Consider the following 12,952-nt stretch of genomic DNA (forward strand, 5'->3'; position numbering starts at 1 on the left):
TCGGTTCTTCCGATGTTTCACGCGTTTTTGATTTGCGACAGCAGCGTGCGTCGCGCATGCATGCCAGCCCGCGGAGGTATTTTTGCGCAAAAAATCGTTCCGGCTTCTCGAATTGCTGCGAGAGCTCTCTGCACTCTGGGGTGCCATCTTTCTTTTTACCTCGGCGCTCATTTTCCTTTAGTGAGTATCGCCAGAGTTTGAGCTTTTTTACAACTTGTTGCGTGTGGCCCGTTCGCGGACTCGGCTACGACGTTTCAGAAATTCCTCTCTCCGCATTGCGGGACATCGCCTCGGTGGGTTGTGCTTTTTTCTCCCTTCTGTGGCACAGTTCAGGTTTTTCTTCGCGTCTGCAGGTTTTCTGTAGAAAGTCCTTTTTCCCGATCGCAGACACGGAGAGCGCCGGCGACGGAAGTCCGGTTCCGCATTCCTTTCGACGGCGCTCGTCTCTAGTTCCCACGCGAGTGCCTTTCGAGGCTCGGCTGGCAGTCGTGCCTTGGCGAAAGAGATTGTCGCTCGCCTCCGCCTTCTTTTCCCCACTTTCTCGCCACTCAACATGTCTTTCCAGGACTGGACTCCCGTGTGCTGGAACAAGACTGGCCAGCGCCAGAAGGGCGTGAGCAAAGACCAGGAGATCAACCAGGCTCGCAGACGAGGCGAGGAGCTGGAGACAGAAAAGAAGTGTAGGTTTCGGAACGGGCCGAGAAAAACAGCCGCCACCTTTCGAAAGAAGAGGAGCGCAGCTCAGTCGAGGCGTGTAGACAGAAAAATTATTCTAATAAAACCTATAAAAAGGCAATATAAAAAGTAATACAAAGAATCGTTTAAACGAGCGTTTTTTGCGAGGAGCCCGCGTCACTGGGGAGAACGGTTGCCGAGAAGAATGCAAAACTTCAGCAACAGAAGGGCCCCGTCTAGGCGGGGAGACGCGGGAAGAAACGAGTTTCTCTGCGTTTTCCGAGTCCGTGTTAACCCACTCGGCGAGACGCACTCATTGCTTGAGTAAAGAAACACTCACGGCAGCTTTACACAAGGCAGAATAAGATTCCTGCGAACTGAAAAGCGCGGAAAGAAAGGCGTTGAAGGGACCGATCTTCGTTAAAGCCGTCGTGGTGTTCAAGTGGTGCTGGCGAAGCTTCTCACGGAAGCGTGCGGGAGAGTCCTCTCAGTCTAAATATAACAGGAAAGATGCAGAAATCACTCGGCCCGTGTTGTGCGGCTGCATTGGAAGTCTCGTAATTATGTGTCGCTGTAGAGAAATCCAGGCGATGTATGCTGTTAGAGCGACGCGAGAGCGAATTCAGAGATAAGTTCCGAGGGCACCGTTGACGGCCTTTGTAGAAGGCGGCTCCTGTACACCTTGCATGGTCAAGTGATGTCGAGCACATCTTCTGTCAGCTGACATCCTGAGGAGCACTGTTGGAATCAAATAAGCGCCGCAGTGTGCCGTGTAGAGGTCTCAAAAGATGCGTTCCTCAAGAATAATGCCGGACCGTTTCATCCCGTGAGAGCAACAGGATCGCTCCAGCGACTCCTGCGCGGCGGTTTCACGTGTTTTTTTTTTTTTTCGATTTTGCCGTTTGTCCCCTCTTGTGATGGTTTTCCCCTCAGTTCTTGGTGGCCAGAACAAAGCAACAAAGGCAGGCCTGTGCCCCAAGTAAGTCATCCTTTGTTGGAGAGAAGGAAGGATCTTAATGTCGATCCGGTCTTCGTTCTTCTTCTTTGAAGAGCCACATGCGGACACAAATCACCCGCACATGCTTACACAGATTTATATATATATATGTTTGTTTTATATATACATATTTATGAATGTTTATGAATGCGGCATACAAATGTGAGGGCGCATCTGCCGGGAGGATTTTGCTTGTTTGTTTTTATTTTTTGCTCCGCTGTTCAGCGCCCGGAAGATTGAGGAGGATACAGGTGACTATCATGTCGAGCGCGTCTCCGCTGATTTCTCGCGTGCTCTCCAGCAAGCGAGACAGGCGAAGAAAATGACGCAGGCGCAGCTAGCTCAGGCCATCAACGAGAAGCCTTCCGTCGTCAACGATTACGAAAACGGCAGAGTACGTCTTTCGGAACTTGGTAGCGGGAAGAAGGAGGTATTCACCAAAGCATGTAGATAGATAGACGGTGTTCTGGTCCAGAAAACGGCACTAGTCCTCTCTGATTGCATGCCTTCGTCTGTATATTTCAAGACAAGGCTGCGCTAGACTGCGGCCGTTTCGAAATGACAGACGGGTTACACACCCATTTGGATGCGTCTAAATGGGTGCATGGACATAAATAGAAATTCACGTGTTGACTTGTGAACAAGGAAAAGTGCGAAGGAGATTAATACGTAGGTTTTGGTTCTACACCGGAAGTTCTGGCATGGAAGACAGGCGAGAGATGTGTTTGTCTACTTGTCTACGTTCGACTTCTCAGGCGATTCCAAATGGAGCGGTAGTTCAAAAGTTGAACAGGGCTCTTGGCGTGAGCCTTCCGAAGGCTAAGGAGAAGAGAAAGCCCGTAGCGTAGACGTGAAGGCATGGCGGCGGGTTGTGCCGTAGAGAGGAGACAAAGAATCTGGGGGAGACTCGTTTTTTTAGGTGTCTTTCTGTGTGCTGCCGCCTCGACGGCGGAGGACAACACTCTTTTTTCCGGCGAAGCTGCGGTCCATCTGCAAATAGACACGGGCTCTTTGGGGGACCATTGGTTTCGCCGTTTCCGTTCACTTCGCACTCAGCCGTCTAAAACACTTCCGAACGGATTCAATGGTAGCCATTTGTGCGCGTGCTAGAACGACAAGGCTACGCGTCCGCAGAGAGATCCTTGCGCATAGTGAAAGGGAACCTATTGGTTCGACTTCTGTCCGACTTCCCCTGGCGGGGGGTTTTCTGGCTCCATGGTGTGTAAAGCCGAATTCTGTGGCGTGTTTGTTCGCGGGAGCCATCAAAGACCTCATCTGTGGCGAAACCGTTTACCTCTCGGCAACAACACGTCCTGAACAACATGCGTACCTTCATATACGTACGCGCAGATTGGTAATGCAGAGACATTCGGTGATCGAGCGTGATAGACGCTGGAAATCTCAAGTTGACGGCACCGATAAGCGCCTTTCGGGATCATGGGAGCAGGTGCCAAAGGGTAGTAGAAAATACGAACTTCACGTGCTGCCTGCCATGTCGCGGGGAGATGGTTCCCAACCCGTCCGATTTTTGCTTGAGTCAATATATGTCGCTCGTTTGCGGACGGAGAAGCTACAGCAACTTAGAATTTTGCTCAGGAACCGGAGAAAGGTGTATGTGGCGGTATGTCTCCGATCGCTGGTCAGTGCCGCATTCTGTCGTAGACTCTCTCAGGCTAGAAAGCGATGTCGATCTGCGTCATCCGTGGTCAGAGAATCTTGTTTGCAGCTGAAGAGGCACAGAAAACATGGACGGCGGAGCATCTCTCAGATCTCGTTAGTTTGTCCTCATGGCCGTGCGACCTGACTTTGTCACGGTCTTTGTGGTTCTGGCCCGAAAGCTCGCTAGTTTGGAGTTTTAAAATTGTCCATCTCGGCTCAGAATATGAAGTGCCTTTTTCCAAGTCCTTCCAGTGTCACTATTCGAACCGGTTATTGGTCTTCCTTCATATGCCAATCATCGTTTTGCCATCTCAAAAGAAAATAATTGAGTCGCATTGGGCACCAAGTCAACACTTTTGGAGTCCTTCAAAGGGGCTGGCCCACAAGCGACCTCAGCCCCACACTTCATCGAGGTTCGTTTTCCGACGATATTCGTTGTGAAGAAAAGCAAGTCCCAGCGATTCCCCTTCTAGGAAGGTGGTTTGTCGAAACTGCCGTCGTTGGAGCTGTCAGCGAATACTGCTCCCGTGATTGTCCGGCCTTCCCGTCCTCACCTTACTTGATAGAACATGAGACACGGAGACAAAATGGACCCAGCATCAAAGGAGAAAGCGCTTGAAAAAAGGACGGCACGGCATGACGCCATTCGCGTAGAAAACATTAGAAAGGAGAGACACTATGCAAAGGAATGGTTCAAACGATGGGGATTCCTTGCTCAAGGAGAGCAGCCAGAAAATGCGCTCCAAGCCTTCTGTCAAGGTGAGGCACAGATCACTGCGGTGTTCTTCCTAGCTCCCAATTAAACTACATATTAAAATGACCGCATGTAAACTAGCCTTAAACACACCGCTCGTCACGTAACAAAAAGGGAAGCATCCAGCGGCCCCAACAAAAGCCTGAATTCTCCCCATCAATGACGGAACCTCTTGTGAACGCAATGTTCAATGTCCGGATGATAATAGTTCGGAGAGCACGCACTTTACTTTTAATCCAAGACATGCCCTTCTCAAACGTGTGAGATATTTTTGGTTGTGCCTTCGTTTCAGGGCGTTCCTATGAGGACACCAAGAACCAGCTTTCTGTAAGTGTTGCGCCGTATGAGCAGCATAACTCCTGGCGTTTGCCATAGGAGCGGTAATAAGTATATCCGTTCCGTACTACCGTACAGAAATTGGAGCTTCTGACGCACTAGAGGAGTCAGTATTTAACCACCTAATGGCTACTCTACGGGGAGTTTCTGACATAGCAGAATATATCTACGAGTGGCCTCAAGCATATGCTGGCACAAAGCAAACAACAACCGCAGCGGCACAGTGGTGTTCGGTCACGAGCAACTCCGGTGAGCATCAGGAGCTGCGTATTCGATTTGTTGCGCATGAGCTTCCAGAAAATCATGAAAGATGGAGTCACATACAACGCCGAGAAGTGTTTTCACGACCCCAATCAGTGGTACAGAGACATGAAAGACATAGGCCCACAGAACAAATACCTGCAGCCGGCAACGGCAAGCCAAGAAATCGGTTGGAGGTACGCCACGAGAGTCCCTTACATCGTGCTGGACCAGAGAAGTGGGTTTAGTCACTGCTGTCTGCGAGAAACTGGAGACCGCACATGGTGGATACTACACAAAAGCTGCGTTGGGATGCCTTGTTCATCAGCTGGCAGCATCCTGCATGTGTATTGGGGTACCGTATTCAGGAGCAATGAATCAGTCGAGAAGTTTGGCGTGAATCACTACGGATACAAGAAGAAGACGGCTGATATTCAGCCAGCGAGACGCAAGAACACACATCCGAATGCATCGGGACCCTGACATTGGCACCGTCCTAGTGCTAACAGCACGTATACAAACTACGGTATCAGTTTGAGAGCAAAGGTTTTTTCCCGTTTAATTTTCTGTTTTTTATAATTCGTTTATTCTTAAGCTAATCAATCGCCAGTCTTTATATCGCAAACCTCAATAGCACAGCGACGTTGATGCGTGAAGGCGTTCTTGTTCTGCCAAGTGTGAACCGACTTCCTCTTTAAAAGTAGCACTGGTGGAAATTTCCGGACGAGCTGGGATTTGTGGAAGTCATCTGACGTGTCGTTATCACCTGTTTTTGTTCGGGCCGCTGGAAAGAAAGCCCCATAAGTTGATTGCCGCGACCGAACGGGGAATCGGATTCTGGCAAACAAAAGAAAAACACCGAAGCTGTGTAACGTCATTCCCAGTACTGGTGAAGTGGCCATTGCCCTGTGAATGCGGAAGAGCTCATTGAGTTGGCAGAAACGTGGTGAATCGTCAAAAGAGTAGTCATAACCTCCAGAAGAAATCATACACGCACTTGCTCTTAGTTACGCTAAGCCTTTTCAGAAAACTATATTGGAACTTCAAAAACCGGCCGTCTGGTTCCGGTGCATGCGTTATAGACGGCGGCCTTTGGAGACCGGAGCGTGTACGAACAAGGAAACCACACTGGTCAGCACCATTTGAGTAGCTGACACCTGTTCTCGATTCGTCTGGCCTCATGCAAAATAAAACTAATATTCATTTAAATGTGGTACCAACTGCATTCCTGCTCACCCGTTCCCAGCGGCTACGTCGCAGAGCGGCTCCGCAAAGAAAGGGCTGGTCGGGGGTTACGCAGGGTTCTCGACGACTGTGCAAACGTGCTTCGTAGAAATGTTTTCTCACCGACATGCATGTAAGCATATATGCACCGTCACCGTTCTGAGAGTGGTCCCAGGGTGTGCCCAGTCGTGGTGGTCCGGAATATATTGAATTGCTCTCATCGTAGTGAAGCCATTTCTGAGTTCGTGCATGAGCACCTAAATACATGAAACTTGTGGATCTATTCATATAGCCACAAATCGGGCGCTGCTGCCAGAATGAAACCACCACAACACCGCCATTCGGCGAATCCGGCGTTCCGGAATGACAGGAATCCTGCGTCTCTCTTTTCCCGCGCGAATTCGCAGGATGTGCACAACCAATACGGCCCTCTACATCTTCAGGGAGACGGGAGTGCGCTGGGAACCAAAGCAGATGCACGGTCACTCACCGGGTTAGAGGTACATTCTTCCTCCGGCCTCGAAAGTGTCTTCTTATGGAGTCGAAGCAGTCCTGGGCACTTGTCCCAGTCTTCTCCGTCTGGTTCCTGTGCGCGCATTTGTAAAGGTCTGAGTTATTGTTTAAGATACTTCCTCGTTATCGTCTTCGCTCTCTGGCTCCTGTTTCAGATACTGGCTGTGCGGAAGATTTTTTCTCCCCATACGATCCACCGTTCCGCACAAGAAAAGGAAACGCGGGAAACAACAGGCTCTGGTGCAGTTTACCCGATATTGAGATCAGAGAATGCACTGCGGCTTCAACGTATGAGTATATCTCGCCACATGCATTGCTTCTGACCAAACAGCAACCAAGTTAGGTCGCCCTGAGATCCAAGTTCTATTGTGTTAGCAGAGCATATTTAAGATGATAACTATTGTGGAAATAGAGACAACTGGACACCATGTATTAATATAACAAAGATAATCAGGGTAATCTGGGATAGCGTATATTTGAAAAACCAACAGTTGTATACAAGCTGTACGGAACATCATGATATTCACTTTGGTAGTCTCCTTCCTGATGTTAGTCTGTACGGAATACACGGATCGGACTCTTGTTGGCCCCAGCCAGTTCAGCAGGCCTTTTTATGGAACAGATTTGTGGAATTTATTAGCACCTGCGTATTTGGAGGGGCTGGAGAGTGAGACACTGCCACGGCGCGGCGAGGCATTACCCTCATGACCTTGGCTTGTTTGGAGTGGTGGAATTTGAGATCTTGCGATGTCACCAGTAGCTGTGGGAAGCATCGGACTGACAGCAAAAACTTAGATGCACATGTTACATTTGGTCGACCAGCGTTTCGATATGTGGACAAAATGCAACAATCCTCTCGGTCATTGAAGCTTGCGTTGTTCTGGGGTTCTGCAGGTTATCATGAGTTCGTCAGAGATTTTCGCATAGACGAGGTTCTTGAAACAGAGTACGGCCAACGCCGTAAAGCACAGCGTTACGTTGGTAGCAAATTATATCAAAACCTTACACCAGGATCACGCGGTTGGTTGAATTCCCTCGCTGTATTCGATAAACAAGAGCCACATCGGCTCCATGGCCTTCTTGGAACCGCTCGAGATGGATCGCCTTTGTGGACTGGGTTTCCGCTGCCGCCCCCACTGTGGAGCCCTCAAGTATGAACGGCGCCAGCACGCGGATGGCTTTGTATTTCTGTAGTTAACCTGCAGCGTGATTCCAGCATATGCCATACACAAAACATAAATGTGCATCAACTCCGGTACATAAATACATAAGGACTTATCGGCCCTGGGAGAGGCATCTGCATGTGCGTTTTTGGTCTCTCAGCTTGTTATTGATTGGAGCATCCGACTGCGTAGACTGCAGTCTCAGAGACATATCTGAGAGAAGAGACATATCTGAGCGACTGGAAGTCGGGCCGTACGGGTTCCGCGGGCGTATCCTAAAGGGAAGGTCCATCCAGCCTCTGAATCTGCTCCGAGGCAAGTTGCTCTGTAACTCCTTTTTTTTCAGGTTGACAGAGAAGCAGAACTCAAAGAGGGAGGAGGATTTTATCGGCTGTTGTCGAACGCACTGCCGCTCGACCGAAAAGCGCCGGACAGCAGGTAGGGAAGAAACCGTATGCGACAAAGAAGATACAACGGCAAGTATAATCGGACGCGTCAGCAACCCAGCTAACAAGCGTCTACAGAAGACTGAACGTATTTGCAGTGAGCCAGATACACTGGCTGGTCTTGTTTCTGGGATGATTGCCTGTGTGGGCTCTCGCAGAGACCTCGTGTGCCGCTCTATCTCGTACAACCTTCAGAAATTGAGCGATACTCTTGATGTTTCCATCGTCATCGCCTTCTACAATGAGCCAGTGTCTACGCTTCTAAGGACGGTACACTCCATTCTGAATTTCACGCCTCCTCCTCTCGTTCGGGAAGTCATTTTGGTGAATGATTGCTCCGACGACATCGCCCTTCTTCCGGGGGGATTCCTTGACCAATATACGCCATACCTGCCCAAGACGTCTGTTGTAAGCTCCCTACCAAACGGTTACCGAAGACGACATATTCATAAAACTCAGACAAATGGGAAAACATGTCACACCGTTTATAACGGTTGTTGTGCATGTGCAAAAACGTATCCCGACACCCTACGTACGCGCGTAGACAGACCGACTGTTGAAAAATATTCAAATGTACAGAGAAAATGCAAATATCTACGTGCGTACTAGGTGACCCGGCATCCACACGATGCATACCATCTGTTTGCGTGCTACCATCCTCTCTTGTTCGTGGATAATTGCGGGAAGCACATGTCGTTTGGGGGCAGTGTGCGCGCTTCGTCTGCTGTAGGTGCATTTGGATGAGAGGAGTGGGGTTGTCGCTGCGAGGCTCGCGGGCATTCAAGCAGCGTCTTCTCCTGCCATAGTGCTTCTGGACAGCCACGTCGAAGTGAATGTGGGCTGGCTAGAGCCGCAGCTCCAGCGTCTTTGGGGATCACCCGAATCAATTGTGTTTCCACAAATCGACAGCATCCTTCCGACGGATTTTTCATTTAGCAACAAAAGTGGAATCGGGTGAGAGAAAAGACCACGAGATTTGTACTTCACACTTTCGGAGTTGACAGAATCACTTAGTTCGTAGCAAACGGAAGGATGTACAGGCTTCTATATCGTCACTTTGAATTCGGTGATGCCGCGGCTTGTTTATTTTGAAGAGAGATGCTGTTATCTACTCGACGCTAGATAAAAGTAGGCTTCGAGTTGCTTTTCCTGCTCCGTGCAATGGCAACAGGTGCTGGCTTTCGTTCAACTGGGATGTTCAAGAAAGACCAACTCTCACTGGTACCGTTTCCTCGCCGGACGCTATCATGTCCCCTGTTCATGCTGGAGGCCTTCTCGCTTTCAGAAAAGACTTGTTCCTCAGGATAGGAGGGTAGGTCTATTTGCCTGTATCCCCTAATCTCTCTGTGGATTTCCTTATAAATACAGGGGGAGACATCGTGAAGGGAAACTGCTTATACCTGTTTTTCCCTAAAGACATACGGAAAACCTGGTTCCCTGATCAGTCGTTGGTTATTAACGAGGGCATATGCATCCGTTGTGCCGTATTATCTGCCTAGTGCCCAGACAGGATGCTACACAGTACCAGCTCAGGCTTCCAAAGCATCAATTGTTGACTGCATTGAAGGGAATTAGCCAATATGCAACGTTCGCTGCGCTGCTTGTTCCTCAGTACCGCAGAGACAGGCAGACGCCTGCTCGATACGAGATATGCGGTCCACTTTTGTGGTGTTGACTGTAGACCCGAAAATGAACCCAGGGGCACTCATATACACACAAACAAAGGAACCAACATAGCCAGGCCTTTTCAAGTGATCCGCCATACCCTGAATGCACTGCGCTACTGGATGACACAGATATGACAAAGGCTTCACCTTCTGGGGCGCCGAGAATGTGGAACTTAGCTTTCGAACGTGGATGTGCGGAGGCCGTTTGGAATGCACGCCATGCGCCCGCGTGTATCACCTGTTCAGAGAGGTGAGCGCCCTCAGAGTGGTACTGCACGGTTGATGTAGCTCACGAACACCATACGTTCAAAAGAAGGATACGACCTAATCTGTACTCATGCATAGAGATGCCTGAGATGCTGAATGGAAACGCGACGACGGAGGAAGACAACAAATATGCAGGATTCAGCTTCAGCGCCGAACGGCGGTTCCCTTGATCCCCGTGCTTCTCCATTGGAGATGCTACCTCGACACTTTTTCCGTGGACATTTTGTCCAACCTTCATTGTAGTTGCCGTTGCAACGGCGATCTATTCTTCAAGAGAGGAGTTTGTACTGGCACTTGAGAAACAGACACGACACCTCCGACAGTTGTTACAGCGGATGCGATGTCGACGTGAGATAGGTTTTGATGAAATACAGACCATCGACCACCCTGCCGTGCCAAACAACCTATCGTTCTACGTATTGCAGTACTTGCTCACGACTATTGAAAACCGTCCCTGTTAGAGTATCTCTCTCATATGTGATGTGAAAATGTGCGCTAAGGGAGGAGTTGGATACGAGACTCCGCCTGAGGCACTGTGGAGAAATCGGATGCGGACTGCACGGCTTTGGATGGATGATTATTACGAATTGGCTGCTGCTCACAATCCTTACCATCTGGATCATAAATCGGTGACGATTGGCAATGTGGAAGAGGTGCGTTAATCAGGAGGTGGCGGGAAAGGTACACTCCCCGTTCACCTCTGCTTTTTTGAACAGGAAAATGAAACACACTAGTCTGCGTACGCTAAAATCAGAGGCCGGGACAGCCCACAAAACGGATTTTCGGAAAAAAGGATTATCTGTGTTGCCTTGTCCCCCATCTTCAGTTACATGCCGGCCGTGGCTTTGTTCATTCTGGAGATTTATTCTTCCCTTTTCTTCCAGAGGTTAAGGAGTGACAATGTCGCTGGCACACGCGGGCTGCCAGGGCCTTGAAGAATAGCCTCAAATGCCGTTTGTTTGCTCGTGTTTACGTTTGATTCGTCCTCGACAAGTGTGTGCGGAAATCCGTTAGGCAAGGCTCTCGATGTCCTCAGTTTGGCCTCCCTCCTGCCCTAAATGCAGATGGAGGCGCTAAAGAAAAGATTAAACTGCAAGGGCTTTCAGTGGTTCCTGAACGAAGTCGACCCGAAGCACGAGTTTCGGCACCTCCGAGAAACAATCCTAGGTTTGGGCCACATAAAGAGCGAACACAGGAGAGATCTTTGCCTCGATGTGATGAACAACCCAGCAAAAGGAAATTCAATTGGGCTCTTCTACTGTCACGGTCTCCTGGGGAACCAGGGCTTCATTTTAACACAGTAAGAGCGAGGCAGAAGCGCGGGCAACAGCAAGAAGCATCCGCTGCCAGATGGCCCTTTCAGGTCCAACTAACGACAGCCTAATCCTGGTCCTCCGATATAACCCCCATAGTCTTTGACTTCTTGCCGGTGGATCTATGAACAGCCAGGCATATTTCAATTGCACAAGACCGTGTGCAAAAAACTACAGCATATATTTGTAGAAAGAGGAATAGGCATGTGTACTCGTAGCAGCCGGCTCAGGGGCTCCACTTCGGGACTTGACCAGGCGCCACGCGACAGGTAACGGAGACTTCTGTGACATATTAAAAGCAGCTTCGACTGTTTTGGCCCACCAGTGCAAGCACCGGCTGCTTGACAGTTCACTACGCACCCTGAGTCGTATTCTTTGCAGAAATCCAGGTCAGGTGCGCCTCCTTCTCACTGAGAAGGAATCCCACGAGAAACTGTGTCTGACGCCCCGAGCAACAATGGAAACGTGCGACTCAACTTTAGAGACTGCTCAGTATGAGTTCGACTTCGATACTGGAACGATCAGATGGACCGGAGATGATGAATGGAGAGACACCTGTATGCAGGTTGTGCCCGCGAGTGGCAATGAGGTCAGCAACAGGCGGCTGTCTCCGCGTTCAAAGACAGAACGGCAGGCAGTATGAAAATACGTGCGAGCACAACTGTAGGGACTGCTGCATGTCTGCTTATATGCGCTGGTGCATCCTAGAAATATGCGCAGATGCATCGCTGTTGTATAAGTATGTGAACATGTGTTGACCATGTTGTGTACTAACGAAGCATCCTCGGGTTTTGGGAGGCATATGCAAAAGACTGTTGAGGCCATTTCTAGGTTTCGTCAGGGTTACGGCAGTAGACTGTCTCTACCAACAGCAGTACCATCTGAGGGAGACGTGTCGTGATTCGAAACGAAGACCATGTCAATCGGCAGGAAAGATCTGCATGTGTCCTCTTTTCTGCAACTTGTTGCTGAATGCAGCTGCCGTGGGTTAAATGGCAACCCTGCGACAAAGCGAACCCCAATCAGAAGTGGTCCTGGCCGCCGTTCCCTTCGTCCAGATATTTGCCTGCGGAAGAGAAACGCCGGCGAGGCTTACAAGATGAACCGAAAACCATGGACTCACCGCGCGTGCTACTAAGAAGCAAACGCGTTTCCTCGCTGTGTGTCGACGCTCTTTCGCATCCTGATCACGGCACCCGACTCGGAGTTACCGCCTGCCAGTCTGCGGGATCTGGAACCCAGCGGTTCGTTATAATGGGGTAGGCTTCCAGCACAAGACAAATGCTTGACATAGGTTCTCTCTTCAGACGGTTCTCTCCCCTTTCCCCCCGTTAGTCGCGCCTTCCAGTTGTTTGGAGCAAGGCTTGAGGCGCCGAGGTTATTGTCCTTTCAGGCGTAGGAGCGCATTTGACATTTCTTCGGACAGCAACATATGCAAAAAATCGTCTGGTTCTTTCACTTGTGGTGTATCCGCGATAGGAAGACAGAAACACCATCACACCTTGTCGGCTACTCCAGTAGTCATGGTCAGACGCTTTTTTTTTCATCTGATCTCATGAGAGGGATTTTGCCTTTCCTCTCATGGGATTCTCCCTCTCTGCCTCCCCCTCTTCCTTTCATCTGTCATTCTCTCGTTCTCCTCGCCCTCAGGAAGTCGGTTGCTTCCTCCTAGGCTGTAGGATTTGTAAAGTACACTGG

At 49.8% G+C, this 12,952-nt stretch overlaps 2 protein-coding genes across 2 annotated transcripts; both read left to right on the forward strand.

Moving 5' to 3' along the window:
• Positions 1–553: 553 nt before the first annotated feature.
• NCLIV_067470 (hypothetical protein) lies at positions 554–2,520 on the forward strand (the record flags this gene model as incomplete). Its single annotated transcript, XM_003886298.1, has 4 exons — positions 554–680; positions 1,609–1,654; positions 1,898–2,066; positions 2,428–2,520. 4 exons carry the CDS (start codon positions 554–556, stop codon positions 2,518–2,520), a joined length of 435 nt encoding a protein of 144 aa, XP_003886347.1.
• A 1,398-nt stretch (positions 2,521–3,918) lies between these two features.
• Positions 3,919–12,517, forward strand: NCLIV_067480 (putative UDP-N-acetyl-D-galactosamine:polypeptide N-acetylgalactosaminyltransferase T5; the record flags this gene model as incomplete). The annotated part of the gene is made up of 11 exons (XM_003886299.1): positions 3,919–4,090; positions 7,293–7,549; positions 7,908–7,999; positions 8,166–8,415; positions 8,738–8,961; positions 9,179–9,319; positions 9,804–9,924; positions 10,442–10,594; positions 11,006–11,241; positions 11,636–11,843; positions 12,233–12,517. 11 exons carry the CDS (start codon positions 3,919–3,921, stop codon positions 12,515–12,517), a joined length of 2,139 nt encoding a protein of 712 aa, XP_003886348.1.
• Between the last annotated feature and the right edge of the window lie 435 nt (positions 12,518–12,952).

Source organism: Neospora caninum, chromosome XII (genome assembly GCF_000208865.1).
Source record: "Neospora caninum Liverpool complete genome, chromosome XII".
Classification (NCBI taxonomy): domain Eukaryota; phylum Apicomplexa; class Conoidasida; order Eucoccidiorida; family Sarcocystidae; genus Neospora; species Neospora caninum.